Here is a 23848-nt window from a genome sequence, read left to right as displayed (position 1 = left end):
ATGTTTTAAGACATTGGTTGTTCGGTACTAGCAGTTGCTCTACTGTAATCTCATCCTCGAATCTTTAACGGAGAGTTGCTTTAAGGACCTGCTCCGCTGCGATGGAACTGGACGTGACCGGTGGGTGAATCTGGACTGGGACGGTGAGGATTTAAGCCAGTCGGTCTGGCCTGGGCGCCGTCGTGCATGGCCTTTGGGCCTGCGGATTTAAGACGTTCCAAGAGAAATTCTGGAAAGAGTAAAATTAAAGATAAATTATTGGCTCGCGGGGCTTGATTAGATGTGTGCTATAAGTTGGCCCAGCCCAATCCTCTCTTGCTAGGAAGTAGGAATGGCTCCAAGGAGTTCTGCTTTGGGGTACACCAATGCAAGACAGGAACCGAACTCTCTCACCACTAGCCGAATTCGTCCAAACCAAGCCCCATCTTTAACGAGTGGGTCGAAATTATATTTTCTAATGCTTTGTCTGTTCGTGAAAAATACTTCGAGAAAAGATTTTTCAACGTTTGGATCACTTAGAAAAATAAGTTAACAGAAAATTTATACTTAAATTCAGTAAAGATGATTTCTCTCTAAAATATTGAAAATACTTTTATTAAAATATGGCTAAATATCAGCATTTGAACTAGAAACTTTACATTTGGGCATAGGCATCCCAACGCTCATTCGAGGGTCCTTCACAAGTGAACTCAGGTCTAGAGACTAGGGTCAAGTCCACTAGAGTCAATAGAGGCCAAGACGGGTCCAAAGAAGTCGAGCCCAAACCTTGGTGCTCGAGGCTCAAGTCCACGAGGTTGGGCTCGACACATTAATGCTCGAGCTCGAGTCTATAGGAGACAATCTTAAGATCTCAATACCCTTACTCGCACCTTGGCTCGAGTCCATAGAAGATGAGCTCGAGACCCCAGACTTGTGCCCAAATCCTTAGTACCCAAGCCAAAATCTATTGAGGTCACTAGGCATAGTTCCACGGAGTCTCTAGGCTGGAGACACTAATACCCATGCCTTAGGTACATCAAGGCTAGGCCCAAGTCCCTAGCGCTTGGGCCTCAATCCATAAAGACAAGACCTAAGTCAATAAAGGCCCGACTCGAGACCCTAGAGCTCATGGCTAGATCCCTAGCAATCAAGTTTCGCTCGGTGCCCATGCTCAAGTCCAAGTACATCGAGACCGGTCTCAAGACCTTAGTGCATGTGGTTGTGTCCCTAGTGCCTAGGATCAATAACCTAGTGTCCATGCCCGAATCCCTCACGCTTGAGCCTAGGATTGAAACTTTGGCACCTGGGATCAAGTCCCCAACGCCTATGCCAAAGTCCCTTGCTCTCATGCCCCAGTCCCCAAACTTGGGACTTGGTCCTCAGCACCCATGCCTATGTACCTATGCCTAGGATTGAGTCCATTGAGGTTGGGAACAAAACCTAAATGCACCGGCCTCTAGATTGAGTCCCTAGTGCTCAAATTCATTAAGGCCAAGCTAGGGTCCCCAACACCCATGCTTAGGCCCAGCACCAATGTTTGGGTCCACGGTGCCTAAGCCAAGGTCCATCGAGGCTTGATCCAAGACCTCAACCATTGAGCCTAGTCACCTCGTGGGGACCAAGTCATAGGCAAGGTCGCAAGTGTCAAGGTCTTAAGCTCGATTATAGGCATCAAGTTTCCAAGCCTCAACCTCGATGGACCTGTGGGCATGGGGGGTTCGGCACGGGCATTAGGTCTCAAGCCCAAGCGCTAAGGACCTAAACATGAACACTATGTTCTAGGCCTAGGCACTATGTCTCGAGGCTAGCCTCCATGAACCAAGGCTTGAGTCTCGAGGATTTGAGCACAGTGTCGGGAATATGGACAATGGCGTCCTCGCTTGGCCTTTGTGGACCCAAGTCTAGTCTCAATGGACTTAGGTCCAATTGTCGAGGTTTTAAGAATGGGCACCAAATTCTTGGGACCAAATTCTGTGGGCTCAAGAATCAGTGCTTGTGATTATGCCTGGGACCTAAAAGTACGTGCTCAGGTTCTTAATATTAAAGTTGGGGTCTATTGAGGCTGGACTTAGGTACCTATGTGCTTAATCCATCATAAAGTTGGGGTCTATTGAGTTAGGACCCTTACTACCTATGTGCAAGTTATTAATGCTCGAACATCATATATCTATCAAGGGAATTAGTTTGTTCTTCTTATTAAACAATGAAAAATAATTTCTAGTTAATTTTTGGTTTTAACCAAATGCCAAAAAATATTTTTATTTTCTTCAAAAATGACTTTTTAAAAAACATTATTAAGAAATACCTTGAGCATTCAGCCGAGTCATCCCCGATCCAACTCTTGTTGACATTCGAAACAAATATCAGCCGACTTATGGGATCTTCAGCTTTCACTTAGCTATTTCAATAAAGGAATTTTCGACCAAAATATATATATCAGCCCGTTGCAACATCTGCAGAATCCAAATCCATCTATCACCGGCCCTTGGCTGTAAAGCTCAAGGCATCAATCTTTTTCGAAAAGAAATAACTCCCACGCCACTTTTTAATGATGAGCATTTCACAATTTTCTTTTTATTGCAATTTCATTTATTTCTTCTTCTTCTTGTTGTTGCAGAGCTTATGATGGGGGAAGAGGAGAGAAATTTAATGCAATTTGAATGTGGTCCGTACTCAAAAGATACATCACATAAAAGCGGATCAGAAGCTTTCTCGCGTGAAGGGTGAAGAAGCAACATAACTGCATAAAGCACCGCATCGGCCTGCTAAAAGCAGGGAAAATTTTCCACCCCAATCATATTGCCTCAAGTGAACTTAAATTCTACTGCCATTAATTTTCGGGGTGTTGCTAACAATGCCCTAATATTACACGCTAATTCTTGAAATTTGGCCAGTGCAATGTTTAATATATTCAGTGTCATCTTTAAATTATTAGTAAATATTCGATGCGGTCCTCCCATTTGCTCAAACAACAATGTTATTTAATGGTGTGAATTATCACGTGCTGGATTAAATTTTTAGGGTGACAGAAAAATATATCAATCTATTTTAAAAAAAGAAAAAAAAAGACGTTAACATGCCTATCATTATTCGATAACGTGAGTTATTATGTCTCGATTTGAGCTGAATATCTCGGGTAATTTACTTGTAAATTTTTTTATTATTATTGTTAAGTGTTCAAACTTAATGGATTGAAAGCCATATTGGTAGATTCTATTAACTTGAATTAACGAAATGATTCTACATTGAACATTTTTATATAATTTATGAACTAGATTGAGCATTTATCAATAGTTCATAGATCACGTTGAACAAATTAAAATTTTAAAGACAATACTACACATTTGACTAAAGTTTCATGGACCATTTATATCATTTTCTTGTTATGACAATTAGTTGGATTGAATAAGCTTTAAATCTGTATTTTGATCACACACTTTACATTTCACAGTGTAAATGCAATGTAATTGAGGATAAACTTGTGGACCTTTTCTATTCAGTTGAATGACAAAAATCACCATGGAAAACACTAATTGTTTAATTGAACCCAAATTATCGCCAAGCTTTTGCATCTTTTCAACAACTTGCTAAGCAGAACATGTCTAGGCAAGAAACGGGAGCTTCGAAACCTCAAATTTTAAGCTTATACGCTGAAAAATTCACGGGTTCGAGTTTGAATACGAACTCTTTGAGCGATCATCGTCGCCGTTGAACTTCTAGTGCGGAAATGACTCAATTGAACACAACGTAGACAAAGCACGATTTTGGATTCGAGGGGAGTTACTGTAAGTTTTGCTGAAGGTTTTGCACGTACTCCTCCGCAGTAAAGGATTCAAGACAATTTCACCCTCTTTTGACTTTACCTCAAAAGATAAAAAATCCAAGGCGTCTCCCCAATCTGGCTAAGACCGTGGGATCGCCTATGCTAATTTTGTGTAGACACTGGACTCTAGTGCAGCATCATCGGCCAGTTCGGAACAACAGGGAGTAATAAATAGAAAGCGGAAAAAAGAGAAAAACATCAATAATGCCCTGCAAATTTTATAAGCCGGCGATCGGTGCAATTCGAACACGCAAAATCATACTGTATATCTTGTAAGGCATCTGAATTAAGTAAGATATAGTAAGCTTGTATATTCATTTTCTAAATCATAATAATAAAGTAGTTTGATAAGTGCATGGAGAATGCCCATCTACGATTACTTGGAAAATTAGAAGCAGCTTTATAATCTTGAGTGGCTTTTATTAAATTAATAAAGTCTAGAGAGGGAGGAAAATTAAATTGTGGGTGGATTCCACTTTCTACTTCCCACGCCATGTGATTGTATCATTCACGCCCCCTTCGTTGCAACTAACCCCCAACAATGCTTTGACTTTGTCTCTCACACGCCACGTGTTTTGATTTAGCCACGCGGCATGTTCCCACCGGCCTCTACCAAAAAATTACTAAGAATTCCAAAATCTGTTCTACCTCCATTACTCCATTGCATATTTTCAATTACATAATTGAGATTAGTGGGGAAAATTACTGATTAACCTCCATGATTGGATGAAATATTGAGAGATGCTTAGCTTTGCTATATGGTCGACATCACACCCTAGATCTTGCAATGGGGTATACCTAACCATTTTTATTTCCCTAAGTTGTTATTAATGCTATATTATTTATGTGGTTACAGCACAAGCTGTGATTCTCAAAGGTGGATCGGAAGGATCTGACCCACTTATTTGCTATCGGCAATTAGAAGTTGGTATATATGATATGATTGAAAAAGAATTTAATAAAAAGAGCTTGGAGGGGACGATATATTAAATGCACATTATTAACATGGTTATAATTGACTAAGATGGTGATTAAACTTGGTTTTTCACATAGACCGAGTCAATAATCATAGGAGGCAAAAGAAAGATATTGAAAAAGTTGTACGAGCTCTCATGCAATGTCTGTGATTTGATTGTCCCCACTTGCCTGGACATATTTGTGCTTCATTGCTTGGCAGTTGATTAAGGAGTTTCTTTTGAGGAAATTAAGTTATTTACGTGCAAATTAAAAGGACAGGAAATAAATTGTTCATATAGTATGCAAATTTAACATAACATTTGGAAAATAAGTATTTATTATGGTGAAATGAAATGTGAAGATATTGCATAGAGTAGATCCCAGGGTGATAATCCATATGAGGTGAAATAAAACAATCAAACACTCATCTATCTCTGTTTTTATTATGTATTGTTTTCATAATTTGTCTTTAACTATTTCCTATAGATGACTTTTCAATAATTGGGAATTTCTAGATGAAAAATATCATCTCCTTCATTGAGAGGGCACTTTTTCAAATTATCTTGAATCTCCTGAATTTCTAATAATGTCAAAACTTACATACAAGTTTTTGACAACTAGCTAAAGGAACAAAATCAAAAGGATATACGATATCCATATGGAGTTTAGTACTCTATTAGACATGGATTAATACCGTGATCGATAGTATGCGAAATTCGATTATCGAAATTAATAATCAGATTATTGATCAGGTCAATTGATGAGAATTTGGATAGACAAAGTTGCATGAGTTGTAATGTACAAATTTCAAGATCTAACAACCAAACAACAAAAGAGCCATAGCAAGGGATGAAATATAATAGCATTTGTCATGATAGTGGCAGGGAAAGCTGATCATTTCAAGTGTCTAGAAGACAAGTAGCCCACTCTTCTCCCTTTTCAACTCCAATTGTGGGCAACAACAAATTATTAAGCAAGCCTAAAGCAAGTAAAAAAGAAAAAGGATTTCAGATGTTTGTCTGTACTTGCACCTTCATCCATCCGAGAATTTCTTGGCCAATTAGCAAAAAGTACCAGAGCTTTTTAACGTCGGTGAAAAACTAATACAAACTTTTAAACCTTTAAAAGAATGCACAATGTATTATCATTGTTACAAATATAACACGAAATATCTATAAAAAAAAAGAACACACACAGCCTTTTGCAATTATTGCGAATTTGGCGTCCACTAATATTTCATCCATTCTCGCAATAATCTTTTTCACATGTTAAACACGAACCGACGCCATAAATTTTACCGCACAATCAACAAGAAAATGATATTTTTCAATGACCGAATTTGGCCTGGTTACGAACCCCAAATGTAACGTGTGAACATGAATTGTCAACCTAATCCCATCATTGTCCAATATAAAGAGTAACTTTAACTCATAGCAGGCCCAAACTCTCACTCGCTCCAATTTCTAGTCTTCTTCATCCCTATTTTCAAATTAATCTCGCCGGCTAGAAAGGGTTGCGCGTGCAGTTGCTAATATGCATGCTATCACGACAATATTTACGTGAAAAAGATGAAGACAACGGTATATAGAATATCAGCTGATGTTAAAATTTGAAATGATTACAAAATGCCGCGTATTTCATTTGAGACATTTACAAGATCGTGCTAAATTTACGACTACAGTAAAAAGGTTATGTATTTTTTTTTCAAGATAAATGGAATTTGGCTTTGATTTGGTGATAATGTCGGTATTGTGATGGACACCTCCACCAGAAGAAAAAAAGAAGAGCATAGAAAAGGCAGCAGTACAACCCCCAAATGGGGCAAGGTTTGCATGTCACTCGCTCGTGCCTCGTCCCATTTGCCATGATCAGACATTTTCGTGTCCTTGATCCTGCCTAATCACCAGATTAACTCCCTTTCTTTTTCACTAATTTTTTTCTTTTCGGCACACAAACGTTTTGCTTTTTAACCCGAACATAATTTATAAAACCCGAGGAAATTAACAAAGGTGTGTCCTTTTTGGTGGAGGAATGCTTGTCACCTACTCATTTCTCAGTTCCCAAATCTCTCCACCGTCTCTGAGGGAGAGGGAGAGAGGGAGAGGCAGGGACCGGGCGGAGTTCAGCATCCGAGCTTCGTAAAGTTTCGATCTTTGCCTCGTTTCCGGCGTCGATGGAGAGACCCAGATGCAAGCTCTGCTTCAGGACCTTCGCCAACGGCCGAGCTCTGGGCGGCCACATGAAGGCCCATCTGGCCAGCCTCAAGATTCACCGGACCCACGTCGCCGAGTCGATCACCTCGTATCCTTCCTCCTCCTCGCCGGAGGAGGAGGAGGAGGAGGAGGAGGAGGAGCAGCAGCAGCAGCAGCAGGAGGAGGAGCAGGAGTCGTCGCGCGGAGATCAGGAGATCGAGGAGAAGTCCCTGATTTACGGGCTGAGGGAGAACCCCAGGAGGAGCGTCAAGTGTGCAGATCCCGAGTTCTCCTTCTCCGGCGGTTCCGGGTTCGCCGTCGTGCAGGACCGAGAGAGCGAGACCGAGTCGAGGAACCCGACCCGGAGGCGATCCAAGCGGACCAGGAGGAAGCTGGGCGGCTGCGACGACAATGCAGAGGACGAGAAGCAGAGGAAGCAGAAGCTGAAGCCGAGCCAGCCGAGCTCGCCGGCCGAGCCGGAGCCGGTGAGCTCGGTGTCCGACACTTCGCCGGAAGAGGATGTCGCCATGTGCCTCATGCTGCTCTCGCGGGACAAGTGGAGGAGAAAACGTCGCGATGGTGATGATCATGATCGTGAAGAAGTTGAGGAGGGCCAAAAGGGTAATCTGATGGGGAATGAAGCTGAGAGGAAGCACCACCAGTGCGAGGTGTGCAAGAAAGTGTTCAGATCTTCACAGGCATTGGGTGGGCACAGAGTGATTCACAGGAAGTCTGTTGGGTTGATGGGTTGTGACAAGAAGAGGCAAGAAGATGAGAGAGAGAGGCGTGATGGTGGTTGGAGCAAGGAAATGGTTATGGCGCGCAAGAAAGAGAGGGTCTACGAGTGCCCGTTCTGCGGGAGGGTGTTTGGGAATGGACAGGCTCTCGGTGGGCACAAGAGATCTCACATGATGGGATTAGGAGGATCAAGTGTCGGTGGTAATGGCGATGGTGCTCAGAGCTCCAGGTCTAAAGTCTCGGCCAATTTGTTAGATCTCAACCTGCCTGCTCCAGCGGAGGAGGATAACTTCAGTGTAGTGTCTGATGATGGAGAATTCACCCAACCCATCAAGAATTGAAAAAACACGCGCACAGAGAGAGAGAGAGAGAGAGAGATCGCAGAAGAATTTTTTATTTTTTTTTATCATTGGTTTTTGCTAGGTGACTGACACTCCATTTCCTTTGATCTTTGCCCATTGGTTATGGCTAGGAAGAAAAGTTCTTTGCTTGCTCTTCTGGTGATAGATTAGAACTTAGGAGTAAGAGTATATGATCAGGTGCTTTTTAGTTCTCGAGTTGCTTCTTCTTGCAACGAAGTTCATTCAATTTGACTGCAAATGGCTTCTTGAAATTCTTCATCTCTGGACAGCAGTTAATTCTCTGTGGAAATGCTGGGAACGAACCGATGCTCGCTTCCCTGGGAGGCTGAGAGGGACATCATCAGAAAAGTAATAGTACGATCAAGTTTCTTTTATCTCCTCTCTCTCTTCTCTCTTTTTTTTTTGGGGTTGGCTTTTCGCTTTTTGTTTAGGCGCAATTGTGCTGACAATGTAAGTACATTTTGGGATTGCTTGTGGACCAGGACATGGTCTCTGCTCTGGAAATACACAGTGTTTGCTCTGCCTCTGTTATTAATCTCTTGCAATTCTTGTTTTAGTGCCTTCTTCAATGGAACCTTTTCATCATTCAATACTCATACAGCTATCGTATCTATTGCATCAATCAGTTGGAAATAACTTAGAACTGAACTGGTTTCTCTCTCTCTCTCTCTCTCTCTCTCTCTCTGTGTTTCGCTCTTTTCCTTTTGTCCACTGTCTAAGTTATTGTTGCTAAAGCGTGAAGCATGGAATCAATCATTTGAGCATGAACCAGAAGAAGCTCCAAACTGGAATTACACAAATAACCCCCTCTCCACATGAAGTTTGAAAAAAGAAAAAGAAAAAAAAAGACAATAGTTAGCATCTTCCGCTGTGAATGATAATCATGGAAATGTGCAGAACCCTCCATTTTCTGAAGTGGAAGATCCACAAAACTAGCGCTGTTTGCCTCGGAGAGAACGAAGCATTGTAAGCTGGCAGAGACACAGAGAGAGCTGTCATAGTAAATATTCCCATGGAAAGATCAGTCAGGCTTTATATTAATCTAATTCCCCCTCTTAAAAAAGAAAAGAAGAATGAGCGGGGCAAGTTCACTGCACAGTCCTGCCCTGGTTCCAGGGATACTTTCGTCCGTCTCGTGTTGCCCTGTGTGGGTTTCTTTTTCTCTTTTGCATGTGATGAATCTTGCTTCCTAAGGATGCTCAACCCTCAGACATATGCTGTCTGCCCCTTGTTTTCTTGCTTTACATAAAGATTTGGCATTTGAGAGAAATAATCATGAGTTAAAGTGAAAAGACTAGCCCAAGGCTGAGTTAGGTCGTCGATGATCAGATGGATTGGCAAGAAAGAAACAAAAGATGTCATTTTTAGGCGCTCTTTAGGTATTCAGAGGGCACTGTTGTCCATTTTGTCATCACATATTCCCAAGGGATCTCCTTTGGAACCTTCAAAAGGCCAAATGGGTCATGAAAAGGAGAAGAAATTACACATGGGTTTTGGAGCATCTAATTAGCATAGGCAATAGCCAGTCAATAGCCAACCCAGACAGAGCCTCTTTCTTGCAGAAAATAACGCCAAGGTAAGACAAAACTTGAAATGGGTACCAATAGCTTAGAGCTGATGAAGGGTGCTTCCTAATTAAGAATACATGAGAATACACTAGGATTATACCCCTAGTACATGCATAAGGATTAGTTTAGAGCGAGATAAGTAGACATGGAGTTTATCTTTTTCTACGTGATCTGCATCATTCCTTTATAATGTAATGATTTATTTAGACGATTCAGTTTCGCACATTGCAATTCAACATTTATGTAAGGACTTCATGGAATTTTGGGGATTGGCCTTATGCGGTTGTACATTCTAAAACTGTCGTGAGTGAATTCAGGAAAGAGGGTTTTTTTTCCCCCTTCTTTGAAGAATAGAAAAGGAAAAGGTCAAATGTTTTGCATCCTCTGCCGATCAAGGTGAGAACGGGGGGAAGGGACAGGATTGGGAAATTGGAGGGAATTGTGGGGGGATTCGGTCAGCGTGACTGAAGGCACCCTTCGCGAGAAAGGCCACCGGGACTCGTTGGCAAAATGACCGGGAATTTTGGTCAACTACCCCCGCATCCTTTCTCGGAGCAGCCGGTGGCCCAGTCCACCCCTCTCCCTGTCAGGCTGTCACCTCTTTGCAGCCTCATAAATTCCTAAACCGTCTCGACCGTTGATTTCTCAATATAATCATTTTTTAACGAAATAATCGAGCGATAAATTATTATTTACCTTCTTCGTACCACTGCCACTGACAATATTAGTGACAATTATAAAAGAAGTCCTAAATTTATTTAATAAATACTAATTCTTTTTCAATTTATTCATACAACTTTTGACAATCAACCAATTGTAACGAGAAAATGCTAATGTGACAATCTAATTAGCACCGGTCATTTTACGTAGCGCAGCTATCACTGATGTTAACAATATTTGTAATTTTCTAAATTTTTCTTTTTCTCCTTTTTTCATGTTTTTATCCACTAGTCACTAAGCCTCAATGATGGCCGATGAAGTCGCGAGCCATAGGTAATCAAATCTAGCAAAGACAAACAATTGCCAAACCCTTGCCACCTTTGCATCCTCACTAGTGTCACCCCTTGCCTATGGTTGGAAATAGAAAGGAAAAAATAAATTTTTAGAAAATATTTAAAAAAAAATTATAACAGATTGTCTACATTAGCACAACTAACATTTGTGCTAGAGATTTCTTAAATTGACTGGAAGAACTACATTGGTAGATCATCAAAAATTTAGAATTAAATTGATCAAATTAAAAATTTCAAACGAATTGGTATTTGTACAATAAATTAAGATTTTTTTAATAATTTTACGATAATATCGTCGTATGTTTTTCACTTATTTTTGCACATACATAGGTCAACTTGACATTAGCCCTACATACTAAACATAAAAGTTGCAACTTATAAAAGTCTAGGACAAATCAAGGGCACGATCATTTCCCAGAGTGTATGATTGGATCAAATGCTTGATCCCGTGAAATTTAGAGTTTTCCAATCATCTAATTTACTAATGTTGTATTCATTTTGATTCTATAAGAACTTTACAGAGTTTGGAGCAAAAATTAAGGGTTATAATTCATTCTAAATGAATAACTTCTAAAGTGTGAGTGGCTAAATATATGCATGAAGAAAGAACAAATGTGACATCCATTATGGATCGAAACATGGTCCCCAACCCATGAAACTTAATGGGTTAAATGCTATCCTTTCAATCGAGCAAAGAATATTAAGGTTCTATTTGCGAAAAATGAAGGATTCAGAAAACATTTTTTTTTCCAAATATGGTTACTCGTATTGCTTGATATATTAGTAAAAGACATATTTCCATTATCAATAATAATCTATCTCTAAATATCTTCATGGATAATGAAAATATTTTCGTCCATTCATTTTTATAAATAATACAAAGAATCATTTAAAGAAAAATATTTTCTAAATTATTTATCTTTTGCGAAACAAACATATCTTAAACATCATTTCTTTGTCCGAGCACAAATTTTATTAGCCTCCTCAATTTCATGGGGTATATATAATATATGTGTGTCGATACCTTTGGATACAAGTGAATCCAATCTTCATTATCTAAAAGGAAAAACCCCGTCCTCATGTCACGGGCAATGAATGTTTGCCATGCCGAACGCTTTAAATATTAACGGAGCTTTGCGTGACAACTGTGGGCACGTAGAGAGCGATGCATACACTCCCAACATCAACAACAACAAAAAAATGTCCCCACAGATCTGTTCTTTTTCTCTTTTTTCTCACCCTCTTTTGGGGACTTTCCCTAAGACGAATAAATATGTGCCGGGATTAATGGCGGAAAGGGAAGCGTGCTGTTCAGATCTGTTTGAACGCCGATGCTTGCTCTCGACCCACCAGCTTTCTTGAACCTTATCAAATGAGTTCACTCCGAATCGAGAATGGCTCACTAAGACAGCATTGATATAACAAGAACTTAGTCAGCTGGATCTGTCTTTGATCTTCTCTGATTAGAAGAAGAGATCTTAACAATATAATGATGATATGCTGACGGTGAGCTTGGAATTCTTTATTGTCTTACAGCTAGAACCAAGTGAGATGTGTACCGGGAACAACGAAGATCACGAGACTTGTATGTTTTTGCATTTTGGCTCGAAATGAATCTAACCGGAATTGTATATGTATATATAGATGTAAATTAATCTATCTAAATGATATTTTTCCTCTCTAGTGCTCAATATTTTCCTTCAGTTCTATTTCCTCATTTCATTGTAAAAAGAAATTATCAGCTGGTGATTACCCGTTTTCTTGCCATTTTTCAAGGTAATTAATCGAGTTCATATTGCTTTGTTTTCTTCATTTGATCTGTTATTTTGCGGAAACGGTTCTTAAGTAGTGGAAAAGATTGCGTTAAGACAGATGATCGTGTTAAAGAATAATGCTAAAATCTAAAGCTTTTCAAAGCTTCACGAAAATGCACTGACTAGTTGCATTATTAGGCCTTTATAGGGTTCGGCCTGAATTATGGAGAGGCTTGGCCCCGCAATTGATCGTGAGAAGAATCACTATCCCTGTTCATCAATCAATTAGCCAGTTAATGTAATTGTTGTTCTTTCCATAAAGAAAATGGAAAAGAGATTCTTATCGTGTTGAATTTAAGACAATTGGGATTCGCTTTTGGAGCATCACGTGATTCTCTCCACCCCAAAAAAAAGAATATTATCAAAGCAACAATTATTTTGAACTTCAGTTTTTCCCTTCAAAAGGAAAAAAAGGGTCAGTCAAAATACTTTTATTTATCTCTCCTATATCGAATTGTGTAATCATCTTAGTTAATACTTAATACAACATAAAGGGCAAAAAGGATTTGGGGTCAATATCGATGAATAGTTCCCACATCCTTAGATTGGTAGCCACAAGTCTAACTTTCTGTGGAGCTCGGTTGCGATTAATTTGCTTAGACAATGTAGTGGTTGAATTTGGATACCGACATTAAATTATTCTACCTAGGTAGGCGATTTAATTAGGTAAGGCGTAGACATTAGTTGTCCTTCTTCAAAGTTCAAATAGTTCCTCGAAAGAAGTCCTAGAAAAGTCCAATGCTTCTGGTGGCGGCTAATGTTTTGCATCCTAATACCAGTGTTGGACAAATTCAGTCAATCAAATTCAAGTTTGGATAATTATGCAACTCAAATTGCTCTAGATCAGAACCGTGTGCACAGGTCAAAGATCAGGACTTAAGCAGCTCATGAAGCTTACAGGATGTTTCATGAGCATCGCGATAGTTTGGTGTATGCTAGTTTCTCTGTATCATGAGAAAAATAAATCAACTTTGAGATCTTACAATTGTCATTGTGACCTTGTGAACTAGAATTAACTTGTGATCTATTCTAATCTCTTCTTGTCATGAGATGGCTTACTCTTTAGATTTTCGACACACACCCTTGAGATTTTTTTTCCTTAATCAGTGAATTGAAGTTAAAAAAAGATAGGGTAAATGCAATCAAAACTTTAAACTGTACTCATTGTGTCACAAATATCTCAAACTTATTATTATCACGAAAAAGTCTTAAATTATGCCTCCTATGGCATCGATATATTTATTTTTTTTTAAGTTATCAAGATTCCCGAACTTGTATTTTTGCAACATTGGTATGAGTTTGGGAATTGGCGATACTAAAAAAATTAAATATTGATGTGGCGATGAGCAAAGTTGGGATATTTGTCATAGGGAGAAGGCATTTTTGTCACATTAATAAAATTTTAAGTGTTTTGGTGATACAAAAGATTAGAGTATTTGTGTCATTTAAAGTTTTTGGTGGTATTTGTCCACAGGGATTTATTGAATTTTATCGTTGACTACTCAACGAAGTGTGGGCCTTTTTTTTTGGTCGGTAAGTGTGGGCCTTTTATTATTATTATCTCTTTTGGTGAGTTTCTCTCTCCTAAGTCATCTATCGTCGCAGCCCTAAAAGTTTGAAAATCAAGATAATTATCAAATCGATTCTAATCTCATTGTATAAATACCAATTTAATAAAACATTCAATTTTATCAATATAATCTTAAATATTTGTACAAAATTCTAATGCTTTCTTTCAGCTAATTATGGTCAAAAAGTACTGATATGATAATTTAATAATCACCGGTAGTCAAACATGCCATGCTAGCGTGGACATCTTTACTCAAAATGACGATATGCTTAAATCATCACGTTATAGATAATTGGCTAATAAGATTATATTAAAATTTCACTTAAAGGTTGGGATTGTTTCCCCACTAAAATCTTTCGGAATTTTCAACAATTCCACCACTCATGCAAAAGACGGAAAAAGGTCGAAGAATTGACTTATTGATGGGGAGTATTTGACCAAGCGATGGTGTGAAGCTTCAACTACCAACAACTCTTTAATTTATTATCGGCCATACAACTACTCTTGTACTGGAGCCGGTAAAGTGATGCATGTGATCCACAGAAAAGTAATGAAAGCAAACCAGATTTACATCGAAATCACGCACGAAACATTCACCGCGACGTTCATTACACCATGTTAGGAACCAGGACAATCGCGTCCCGAAATCATCCTGTGGCCACGACGTGTCGGACTATCGAGACTACGTTTGCTGGTTCCGAACAAGCGTCTCCGAACGTGGAAAAGTCAGCAGAATGGGGAAGAGTCAGCAGATGATTGATGTCGGATAATGCGGGATTACGTTTATTGGTTCCATGTCGTTTTCCAGCAAGTTCCCTAGTTTCGACTTTCGACAGCTTGAAAGATCGCAGACATCGTTTACCAACTTGAGCCGCCGCGGCATCTCCGATATAGTCTAATCTCGAATTGAAAAGAGAAAAGCACCACTAAATATCCGTTTACGGATCGAGTACGTGGGAAATGATCTCCAAGCGAAGGATACTTTCTTCAGAATTGACATGGTCATGTAGCAATACCATGTCGTAATCACTCAAGGATCTTGAGTCTACTCTCTTTTGTTAATTTCACAGAAGTTCTTCAACCATCATTGTATCGATCACGAGCAAAGGGAAAGACGGTCTGGATATGTTATGAAATTTTGGGAAGATGCCAATTACCCTCCTTCGCTTCGACACTTTATCACTCGCCTTCCTCGAGTTTAAAACTACATCGGAACAATAGAGCCTCTATTGCGAAACAAATCCCAAAATATACGTGCCCAAACCATCCCACATTATGCCCATTAAATAGATGGGTGGGGTAGTTGAAGTTTACGGTAGCCATCATCATTCTCAGTAAGTGCCTCTGTATTCGCTGCCTGAATGGAGCACAAGGAGGAGAACCAATGCTGTCTTACTGTCTTGTGTAAGAGTTTAGGCCACCTATGGTCAGCAAATGATGTGATCGAAGTGCAGTAGGAAATCCCCCCAACAAACGTATAGAATGCAGCCATACTCTTCTCGGTAAGTTATATTCAAAACCCAACATCAATTTTCAAGTATTTTACAACACAATGAAGAAGGCATGGAAATCAGAAGCTATGGAGTGTTCCTAGAAAGAACAGAGATTTTTCTCATTTGTATTCAAATCAAAAGAGGAAAATGAGAGAGTGCTGAAATCTGGGCCATGGTCCTTTGCTAGTAACTTGTTAGTGCTAAAGCAATGTAAGCGAGATGTTCCGGAACATTGCTATGATTTTTCTAGATATGATTTCTGGGTTCATATAGTTGGTTTACCTTCATGATGGATTATAGAAGAGGTCTACTCGATGTTGCTAGCAAAGTGGGTGCAATTAAAGAAATACAACTGGAATCCAAAGATAACGGCCCTATAAAATAGGTAAAGTCAAAGTAGAGTTGGAGCTTTCAACTCCTCTAAAAACTAGAGCATTAGTCAAGATTGGGAACAAGAATCTATGGGTGGAATTTAAATATGAATGCCTCCCTCATTTCTGTTATTCATGTGGCAAAATTGGTCACTATGTCTCGTATTGCCAGGAGATACCATATGAACAAACAAATTGGGTAGCAAATAAGGTAGGGAAATACGGCCCTTGGCTCAAAGCGAAAGTGAGAGATCATAGCCCGCATTGGGAAGCCTTTTATGGAAAGGTTGATCCAAATCATGAAGAGGAAGAATATGTACCTGAAACTCTCTTGTCGCCAGTCAACATGGAAATCATTGCAAGGGTAGAAGTTGAGACAAATGCCAATCCAACTCGGAACAAAAACGAGTAAACATCCCTTCTTCAAAGGAGGGAAGAGATGGAGGGAGAAAATTTCAGCAGCTAAAGAGGGAGTGGAAAACAAATAATGTATCTAGAAGGCCTTAATGGTGAGGGATTGAAGGATATTGGAGATGTTGGTAAGAAAGTGATGAAGCACCAAAAAACAAAAAACAAAAAATAGTAGAAGTTTCTAGCTCTTCTTTTCTTGATGAGATGGAGTTATTAGAGACCCTGTGCAGTTGGTAAAAGAGGGAAGGATTGGGCTTTGGTGGCTAGCCCTAATAAGCCACCAAAGACACTATGAAGATCTTGAGTTGGAATTGTCGGTCTGGGTAATCCCGACAGTCGAGGAGATTAAAGCCTTAATGGCTCTAGAACAGCCCAATTTGGTCTTTTTGATGGAGACAAAAAAACAATGAGACGATAGACTTTACCAAAAAAAAAAAAGAAGCAATGAGATGATGGTGGATAATGTGAGAAGACAACTTAAGTTCCAAAATATGTTTTTAGAGCAACCAATAGGAATTGCTGGAGGCTTGGTGCTTTTGTGGAATGAGGAGGTGGAAGTTAGAATACATTTGAGTTCAAAAGAGTATATGGACTTGGAATGCAAGGATCCTACTAGTGGATATCTAATGAGAATCACATTCATGCATGCTTCGACAAATTTCCAGGAGAGGATTCTGTTATGGCAAAAGGTTCGTGATATTCACTCAAAAAATCAACTTCCATGGTTTTGCATAGGGGACTTTAATGAAATTCTATATAGCTGGGAAAAGGTTGGGAAGAGGGAAGCTGATCAACATCGGATAGCTACCTTTCAGGACCTTCTTAATGATTGTTCCTTGATTGATATAAACATCAAAGGCTGTGCCTTTACTTGAGCCAACAATAGAGAAGGTGAAGCCCTAGTTAAGAAGAGGCTGGACGAGCCTTATGTACAATGGATTGGAGAATTACGTTCTCAAATGCTGAATTTTGGCTCTCCCTGCGGTAGGTTCAGACCATAGCCTACTTTTGCTGTCTTTACATTCTATTTGTGAGAGAAGAAGGAAGGAGTTAAAGTTCGAAGCCTTTTGGATGTAGGAAAAATAGTGTGGGGATATCATTAAAAGCTGTTGGGGAGGCGATCAACACTATTACACAACCTTTTCTTAGAAAATTCAAAATGTCACGAAGGAATTGGCTTCATGGAGCAAAAGAAAGTTTTCTAATGCCTCCTCCAAATTAAAAGTCTTCAACAAAAACTAATTGAGATCACAAATGGTGATTCTGAATCTTCCAGCAAAGTGTAAAGTCAAAAAATTAAAGAGAATATTGAACGGCTCAGGAGATAGGAAGAGATGTATTAGGGTATGAGGTCTCGGGTTAATTGGCTTCAATGGGGTGACAGAAACTCAAAATATTTCCATGCTACTACGGTTCAACGAAGATAACGGAACAGAATTACAGTGCTGAGACTAAATGAAGACAGCGGTGTAGAGACCATAAGATCTTGAAGCAACACATAGAGGATTACTATCGTTCTCTATATGAATCGACGGGTCCAAGAGAATTTCAACCCATTCTGGATATATGCCCAACCCTAGTCACCACAGAAATGAATGAAAGCCTCTTGGCCCCTATCTCAATGGAAGAAGTAAAAGCGGTTTTCCAGCTAGGCTCCCTAAAAGCTCCTCGCCTAGATGGACTCAATGGACAATTTTATCAGCATTATTGGGAAGATATCAAGCTAGATGTGCTAATTTTGGTTCGAAAATTCTTTGAATCAGGTAAACTTGACCCCCTCCTCAACAAGACTCAAATATCTCTTATTCCAAAAATGAAAAATCCAAAAAGCATTAGTCAATTTAGACCAATCAGTCTATGTAACTTCAGCTATAAAATTATCTCCAAAGTGTTAAGCAAATAGATTGAAACCATGGCTTGTTGAGGTTATAGCCTCTGAACAAAGCGCCTTTGTTAAAGAACGACAAATACAAGATAACATTTTTATTGTTCAGGAGGTGTTGCATCAGTTGAAGATCAAAGAAAGAAAAAAGAAATTCCAGGAAATCCTTAAATTAGATATGCAAAAGGCTTATGATAGGGTTGAGTGGGACTTCTTAAAAATGAGTATGTTAAAGATGGGGTTTAGCGAAATTGATTGAGCTAGTAATGCAATGTGTTTCCACAGTGTTTTTAGTATCAAAGTCAATGGAGATCATACACGATATTTTACACCCACGCGTGGGATAAAACAAGGAGATCCATTATCCCGTACCTCTTCATATTGATGGCTAATGTTTTTCTGGATGATGCACAAAATGATAGAAGATGGGAGCATCAAAGGAATAAAATTGAGCAGTATTGTCTCACATTGTCTCATCCATTGTTTGCGATGGGACAGTCGAGAGAATGTCAAAATTTGGCAAATGTTCTGCACCGGTATTGCTATGCAACCAGTCAAGCTATTAATCTAAATAAATCTGGTGTGTTTTTTAGCAAGGGCTACCCTTTGAGCTTGAAGAGGAATATGGCACAAGAGTTAGAGTGCCTATTATGACAAAACAGAGAAATACCTGTGAATTCCATTTGATTGGGGACAAACAAAAAAGGAGATGTTTTCATGGATTCTTGCTAGAGTGAACATGAAGCTTGAAGGCTAGAAAGAAAAGTTATTGTCTAAAGCTGGCAAAGAAATATTGATTAAAGCCGTTGTATAGGCTCTTCCTCAATATGCTATGTCAATTTTCAAAATCCCTATCTCAGTTTGTAAAGCCATCGAACAAAGAATTGTTGCTTTCTGGTAGAAACAAAACGATTCTAAAAGAGGTATGTATTGGAAGAAATGGGAGGTTTTGAAATCTAGAAAAGACAAAGGGGGTCTCGGCTTCAAAGACCTAATTAATTTCAAAAAGGCTATTTTAGGCAAACAAGCTTGGAGACTTTCAAAATCACCATCAACCTTATGGAGCCGATTCTAAAAGGAGTTTACTATCCAAACGGAGACCTATGGAAGGCAAAAATAGGGCAACATCCATCTTGGGGTTGGCGAAGTATCCTAATAGGAAGGGACACTATAGAATTAGAGGTAAGGTGGATTGCGGGAAATGGGAAAAGCATCAACGTTCGGCAAGACAAATGGCTTCCAAGGGGAGTGATAGGAGGACCAGCAAATAAGGATGATCATGTGCATGTTGCTGAATTATTAAGCGATGAAAGGAGGTTATGGGATACCACCTGTGGTGGCGGCGTAGTTGGTTGAGCACTCGTTCCTTTTGCGAGAGGTCCAGTGTTCGACTCTCTGCGTTGTCTGTCTTGTTGGAAAGGAACCCACGACTTACCCAGCAGGTAAGGGTGGTGGTGACTCTACCTGCTCCGGGGTTTACCTCATTGGGTTGCCGGCTTACGGGGTTCCTGGGTTACCAAAAAAAGGAGGTTATGGGATAAGCCTAAACTTCACGATCTTTTTTATGACCAAGTAGTCAATGAAATATTATCAACTCCCATTTGCGCTCACCTACAGGAAGATAGGTAGATCTAGATGGCAAATAAGTTAGGCTCCTACACAATCAAGAGTGGCTACAATAGGGTCTATTCATTGGCCAACAACCACGACTCAAACAAAGCAACAACTTCCTATCAACCGCCTAGATCTCTATGGACCAAATTATGGGATATTCCAGTCCCCCACTAAAATAAGGTTTTTCCTATGGAGTATATGCCAAAATGTAATTCCAATAAAGGATAATCTCTATAAGAGGAGAATCTTACCTAATCCCCTATGTCCCCTATGCTTTCGGCAACCTAAAACAATAGAACATATTTTCTTCGTATGCAAAAGGACTCGGCATATATGCTAGACTCGTGCCTCAATCTCTACAACAAGACTAATTCGGTTACTCGGATGGACAAGTGGTTTGCAAATTTCTTTGCAGCAAAAGCGCACTTACCTCGGAGATATGGTGGCCAGCACAATATGGTTAATTTGGAAGCTCGAAATGACTACATCTTCAAATCCCGACCCCCAAGGCTGACTCCATAGTAGATCTAGTCCAAGCATAAGTTCGGGCTTTCTCCGAATGGAACCCGAACACGAACAATGAGATAACTAGAAGGCGAAACTTACTCGATTCTGGACGGTGCCGGACAACAACAACCTCAAGCTCAACGTCGACTGCTCTTGAGCGAAGGGAGAGGAGACAAGCTCTGTGGTTGGGATAGTGCGCGACTCGCGAGGCATGGCGATCGACGAATTTGCGAACGAGATTCACGTTGCGTCTCCTCTGCACGTTGAAGCCCTAGCGCTTCTGCACGGCTTGCACTTTTTGAAACAGCGAACATAAAGTCACGTGGGAGAAGTTCAGTTCAGGGGAACTAAGTGGGAAGTACAAAGCGACAATATTTCTCTGGTGGAAGCAATATTGGGCCAGGCTAAAGTCCCATGAGCGTGAGCAGTTTGCTAGATGAAAGCAAAGGTATTCTATAAAGTTTAACCTTCGTGAAGTTATTCTATTGCTCAAGAGAAGCCAACCAAGCCGCTAATTGGGCGGTGAGATGTCATCGCCTCAAAACCCTTTTCCTAAATTGGTTATCCGCACCACCCCCAACCTCTTTGGAGTATTTTATGTTGTGAATCCAATCTATTGTCTACTTGTAATTCTTGCTTTATGAATGAATTAATGACATATTTCAGACCAAAAAAAAAAAAAAAAAGATGGGTGGGGTCGAAAATGATTAGACTCGAATCGACTCTTTTTTTACAATATAATTTTAGCAACTCACACCCTACCCGACCTCGATTTTGTCTTTTTAATTTCTCCTTAAGTTAATACTTTTGAAATGTGGGTGACTTATAAAGCGGCTTGTTGAGTCAATGAGGGATCTCAAGTGCTCAAATAGGGTCGTGGGCTAGTAGGCATGGCATGTGAGCATCATGAACATGTGGGTGAGCATCATGAACATGTAGGTGAGCATCGAGCGATAGACGAGAACAAAGAGGCTTTAGGACTAGGAACTGTGGGCTCCGGTTTGATGAACTAGCCTATTTTATGTTTTGGGTATAAAATCGAATTCTTATAATACAATAAAATTACACAATTTCACTACAAAAATGTGTTTTAGTCATGCTATTATATGTTCATGTTGAAGACCATGCTTTGATTCTTGATGCATGCAATAGTATCTTCTTTTAAAAGAAGCTCTAGAACTGGCCTCGGGGATATGCGCTCAAGCACCAGCTCTTGAGTATGGGCACTTGGGTCTTGGGCCTCAAGGTCCTCGGTCCCACCTCAAGTGACTTGGGCCCAAACTCGTGAACCTAGGTTTGGCCTCAATGGACTAGGGCGCTAGTGAGTCGGGTGAGAGAGGAGGTACCATGTATAATCATTGGAGACTCGGGCATAGGCACCACGTTTCCAAGCTTGACCTCAAGGGACCCAAGCCCGGCCTATGTAGACTCAGGCATGAGCATCAAAGTCCATGGCTCAATCTCAAGGGACCTACACACTCTCTCTCTCTATGGAGGGGAGGAATCAGGCCCAGCCACAATGGACCCAAGTCAGGCGCTCGGGACTCTGGCGATGAGCTAGGTTGCCGCTAGGGATTGAGCCTCACCTCGAGAAACTCGAGCTTGCCTTAATGGATTGGGTAGGGTGCTAGTGACTTGGATGTGGAAGCGGGTAGCCAAGCATGGCCACTAGGTACTCAAGCAAAGGCACCAAGGTCCCATATTAAGCTTTGAGGATATGGGCTTGGCCTCCGTGGTATTGCGCATCACAGTCTTGGGCTCAATCTTAAGGAACTTGGGCCCAATCATTGTAGACACAGGTCCAATTATCGAGGAACTAGGCTTGACCACAAAGGATTTGTGCAAGTCACTAGTGACTTGGGCACGCGCTTGGGTGGAATGGCCATCGGGGACTAGGCATGGTTCTTTCCTTTTGCCACATTTCGCTCAAAGATTTGAAGGGAGATAGCGCATCAAGGCGTTCGCAAGGGCCAACTTGATCATCTTCCCAGGTTCCCTCATATGGGATCCCTAGGGAAATAGTATATTACAGAGTCTCTAATTCGTGAATCTCTAATGATTGTTGTGTTTCGCATGCTAGATTCTCTACTATTCTATGTTCTTCCCAAGCCCATCATTGAGCAACGAGAACCAACCTCAAGGGACCTAGGTGGCCTCCAAGGAGCCGGGCATGGATACTAGGCACTAAGGTCTCAACTTTGGCTTGAGACCTAGGCCCGCCTCTAGATCGGAGTTTGGTTGTCGAGGAACTTGGCCCGGCCTCAATATATGGAGGCTTGTCTCAATGGACTCAAGTTGGATGCTAATGACGTGGGCACAAGAATCGGGTGCTCTAGCATGGCCACTGGTGAGCTGGCCACGGACACGAGATCTCAAATTTGGCATTGAGGACCTAAGCCAACCTCAACGGACCCGACCTAGCCACCAAGGAACTGAGCCCAACCTTGATGGACCAAGGCCGAGTGCTAGTTACTTGGGCAGGAGACCAAGGTACGGCATGGCCTCTGGGAAGGCGGCAGGGAGAAGATGATCTCCGAGGTCAATTTCAACGAGATTGATTGCTACCTCGGTCCTGTGGACAAGCTTCATTACTCGACGTCGGCGGTCGGTTTATTGGACAGTGGAGGAAGCGGCTAGCAGGATGACAAGATCAGCTCCAGGGTCCAGGTTGCAATGGTGAAGCCAGAGGATGAGTTCCTGTTGTCCTAAGTCACACGAGTCCGCTTATTGGACAGTGGAGGAAGCGGCTAGCAGGATGACAAGATCAGCTCCACGGTCCAGGTTGCAATGGTGAAGCCCGAGGATGAGTTCCGCAACGTTCTCCTAAGTCACACGAGTCCCCTCGAAGCGGACTCGCTCGTGAGTCATGACCATGTCGTCATCCTCAGTCCACCCGTCGGATCTCCTCCTCTGACGCCACTGATGTCGTCTTCGTCGATGACGATCCGACGCGCACAAGGGTCTCAATCTGAGCTTCGATGAAGTGAGAGCCGGATCAAGCAGGATCCAGCAGGAAGAGCAAGTGATAACATCAGTTATCGGTCCACGAGCAGCATCCGTGAGGTTTTGATCCCGTGTCATCTACGGAATGGAAGTCCCGGGCGACGTGGCCATGGTGGACAAACTAATGGGTCGAGCCTTGGATTTATGGACTAGATTTGTTTGGTGGTGGAGGAGACGTGATAAGGGTTTATTTTGAGAAAGGAAACGGCAGTGCGGTCACTAGATGGACAAGTTTGCTGGAAGTTTGTATTTTTTTTAAAAATTTATAATAGGTTAAGAGATGTTTTGTGACGCATAAAGATGGAAGTTTTCTTCTTTTTTTTTGAAAGGTTTATTAGAGACGAAACACCTAATGCACCCAAAGACGACGTGGAAAAATGACAAGGCATGCAATTACTTCTCAGCCCCATTTGTTAGGTGGAAGCATGTGCGGTGCATTTCTGGTCCTTGGTAGCGATCTGCCTCCTTCCTACCTCCCCTCCCCATCTGATCCGTGTTTTTCGTCCTTTTTTTTTTTTTCATTCCACGTCAGGAATTAGTTAGGGGTAACT

General features: G+C 40.9%; 1 protein-coding gene across 1 annotated transcript; it reads left to right on the top strand.

Annotated features, from left to right (window-relative positions):
- Window positions 1–6932: 6932 nt before the first annotated feature.
- On the top strand, window positions 6933–8030 carry LOC104441918 (zinc finger protein ZAT9). The gene is made up of 2 exons (XM_039314540.1): window positions 6933–7060; window positions 7211–8030. The coding sequence occupies exons 1-2, from the start codon at window positions 6933–6935 to the stop codon at window positions 8028–8030; spliced, it is 948 nt and encodes a 315-aa protein (XP_039170474.1).
- Window positions 8031–23848: the final 15818 nt, after the last annotated feature.

Source organism: Eucalyptus grandis, chromosome 6, assembly GCF_016545825.1.
Source record: "Eucalyptus grandis isolate ANBG69807.140 chromosome 6, ASM1654582v1, whole genome shotgun sequence".
Classification (NCBI taxonomy): Eukaryota; Viridiplantae; Streptophyta; class Magnoliopsida; order Myrtales; family Myrtaceae; genus Eucalyptus; species Eucalyptus grandis.
The sequence above is the reverse complement of the archived record's forward strand: the minus strand, read 5'-3'. Positions and strand labels throughout refer to the sequence as shown.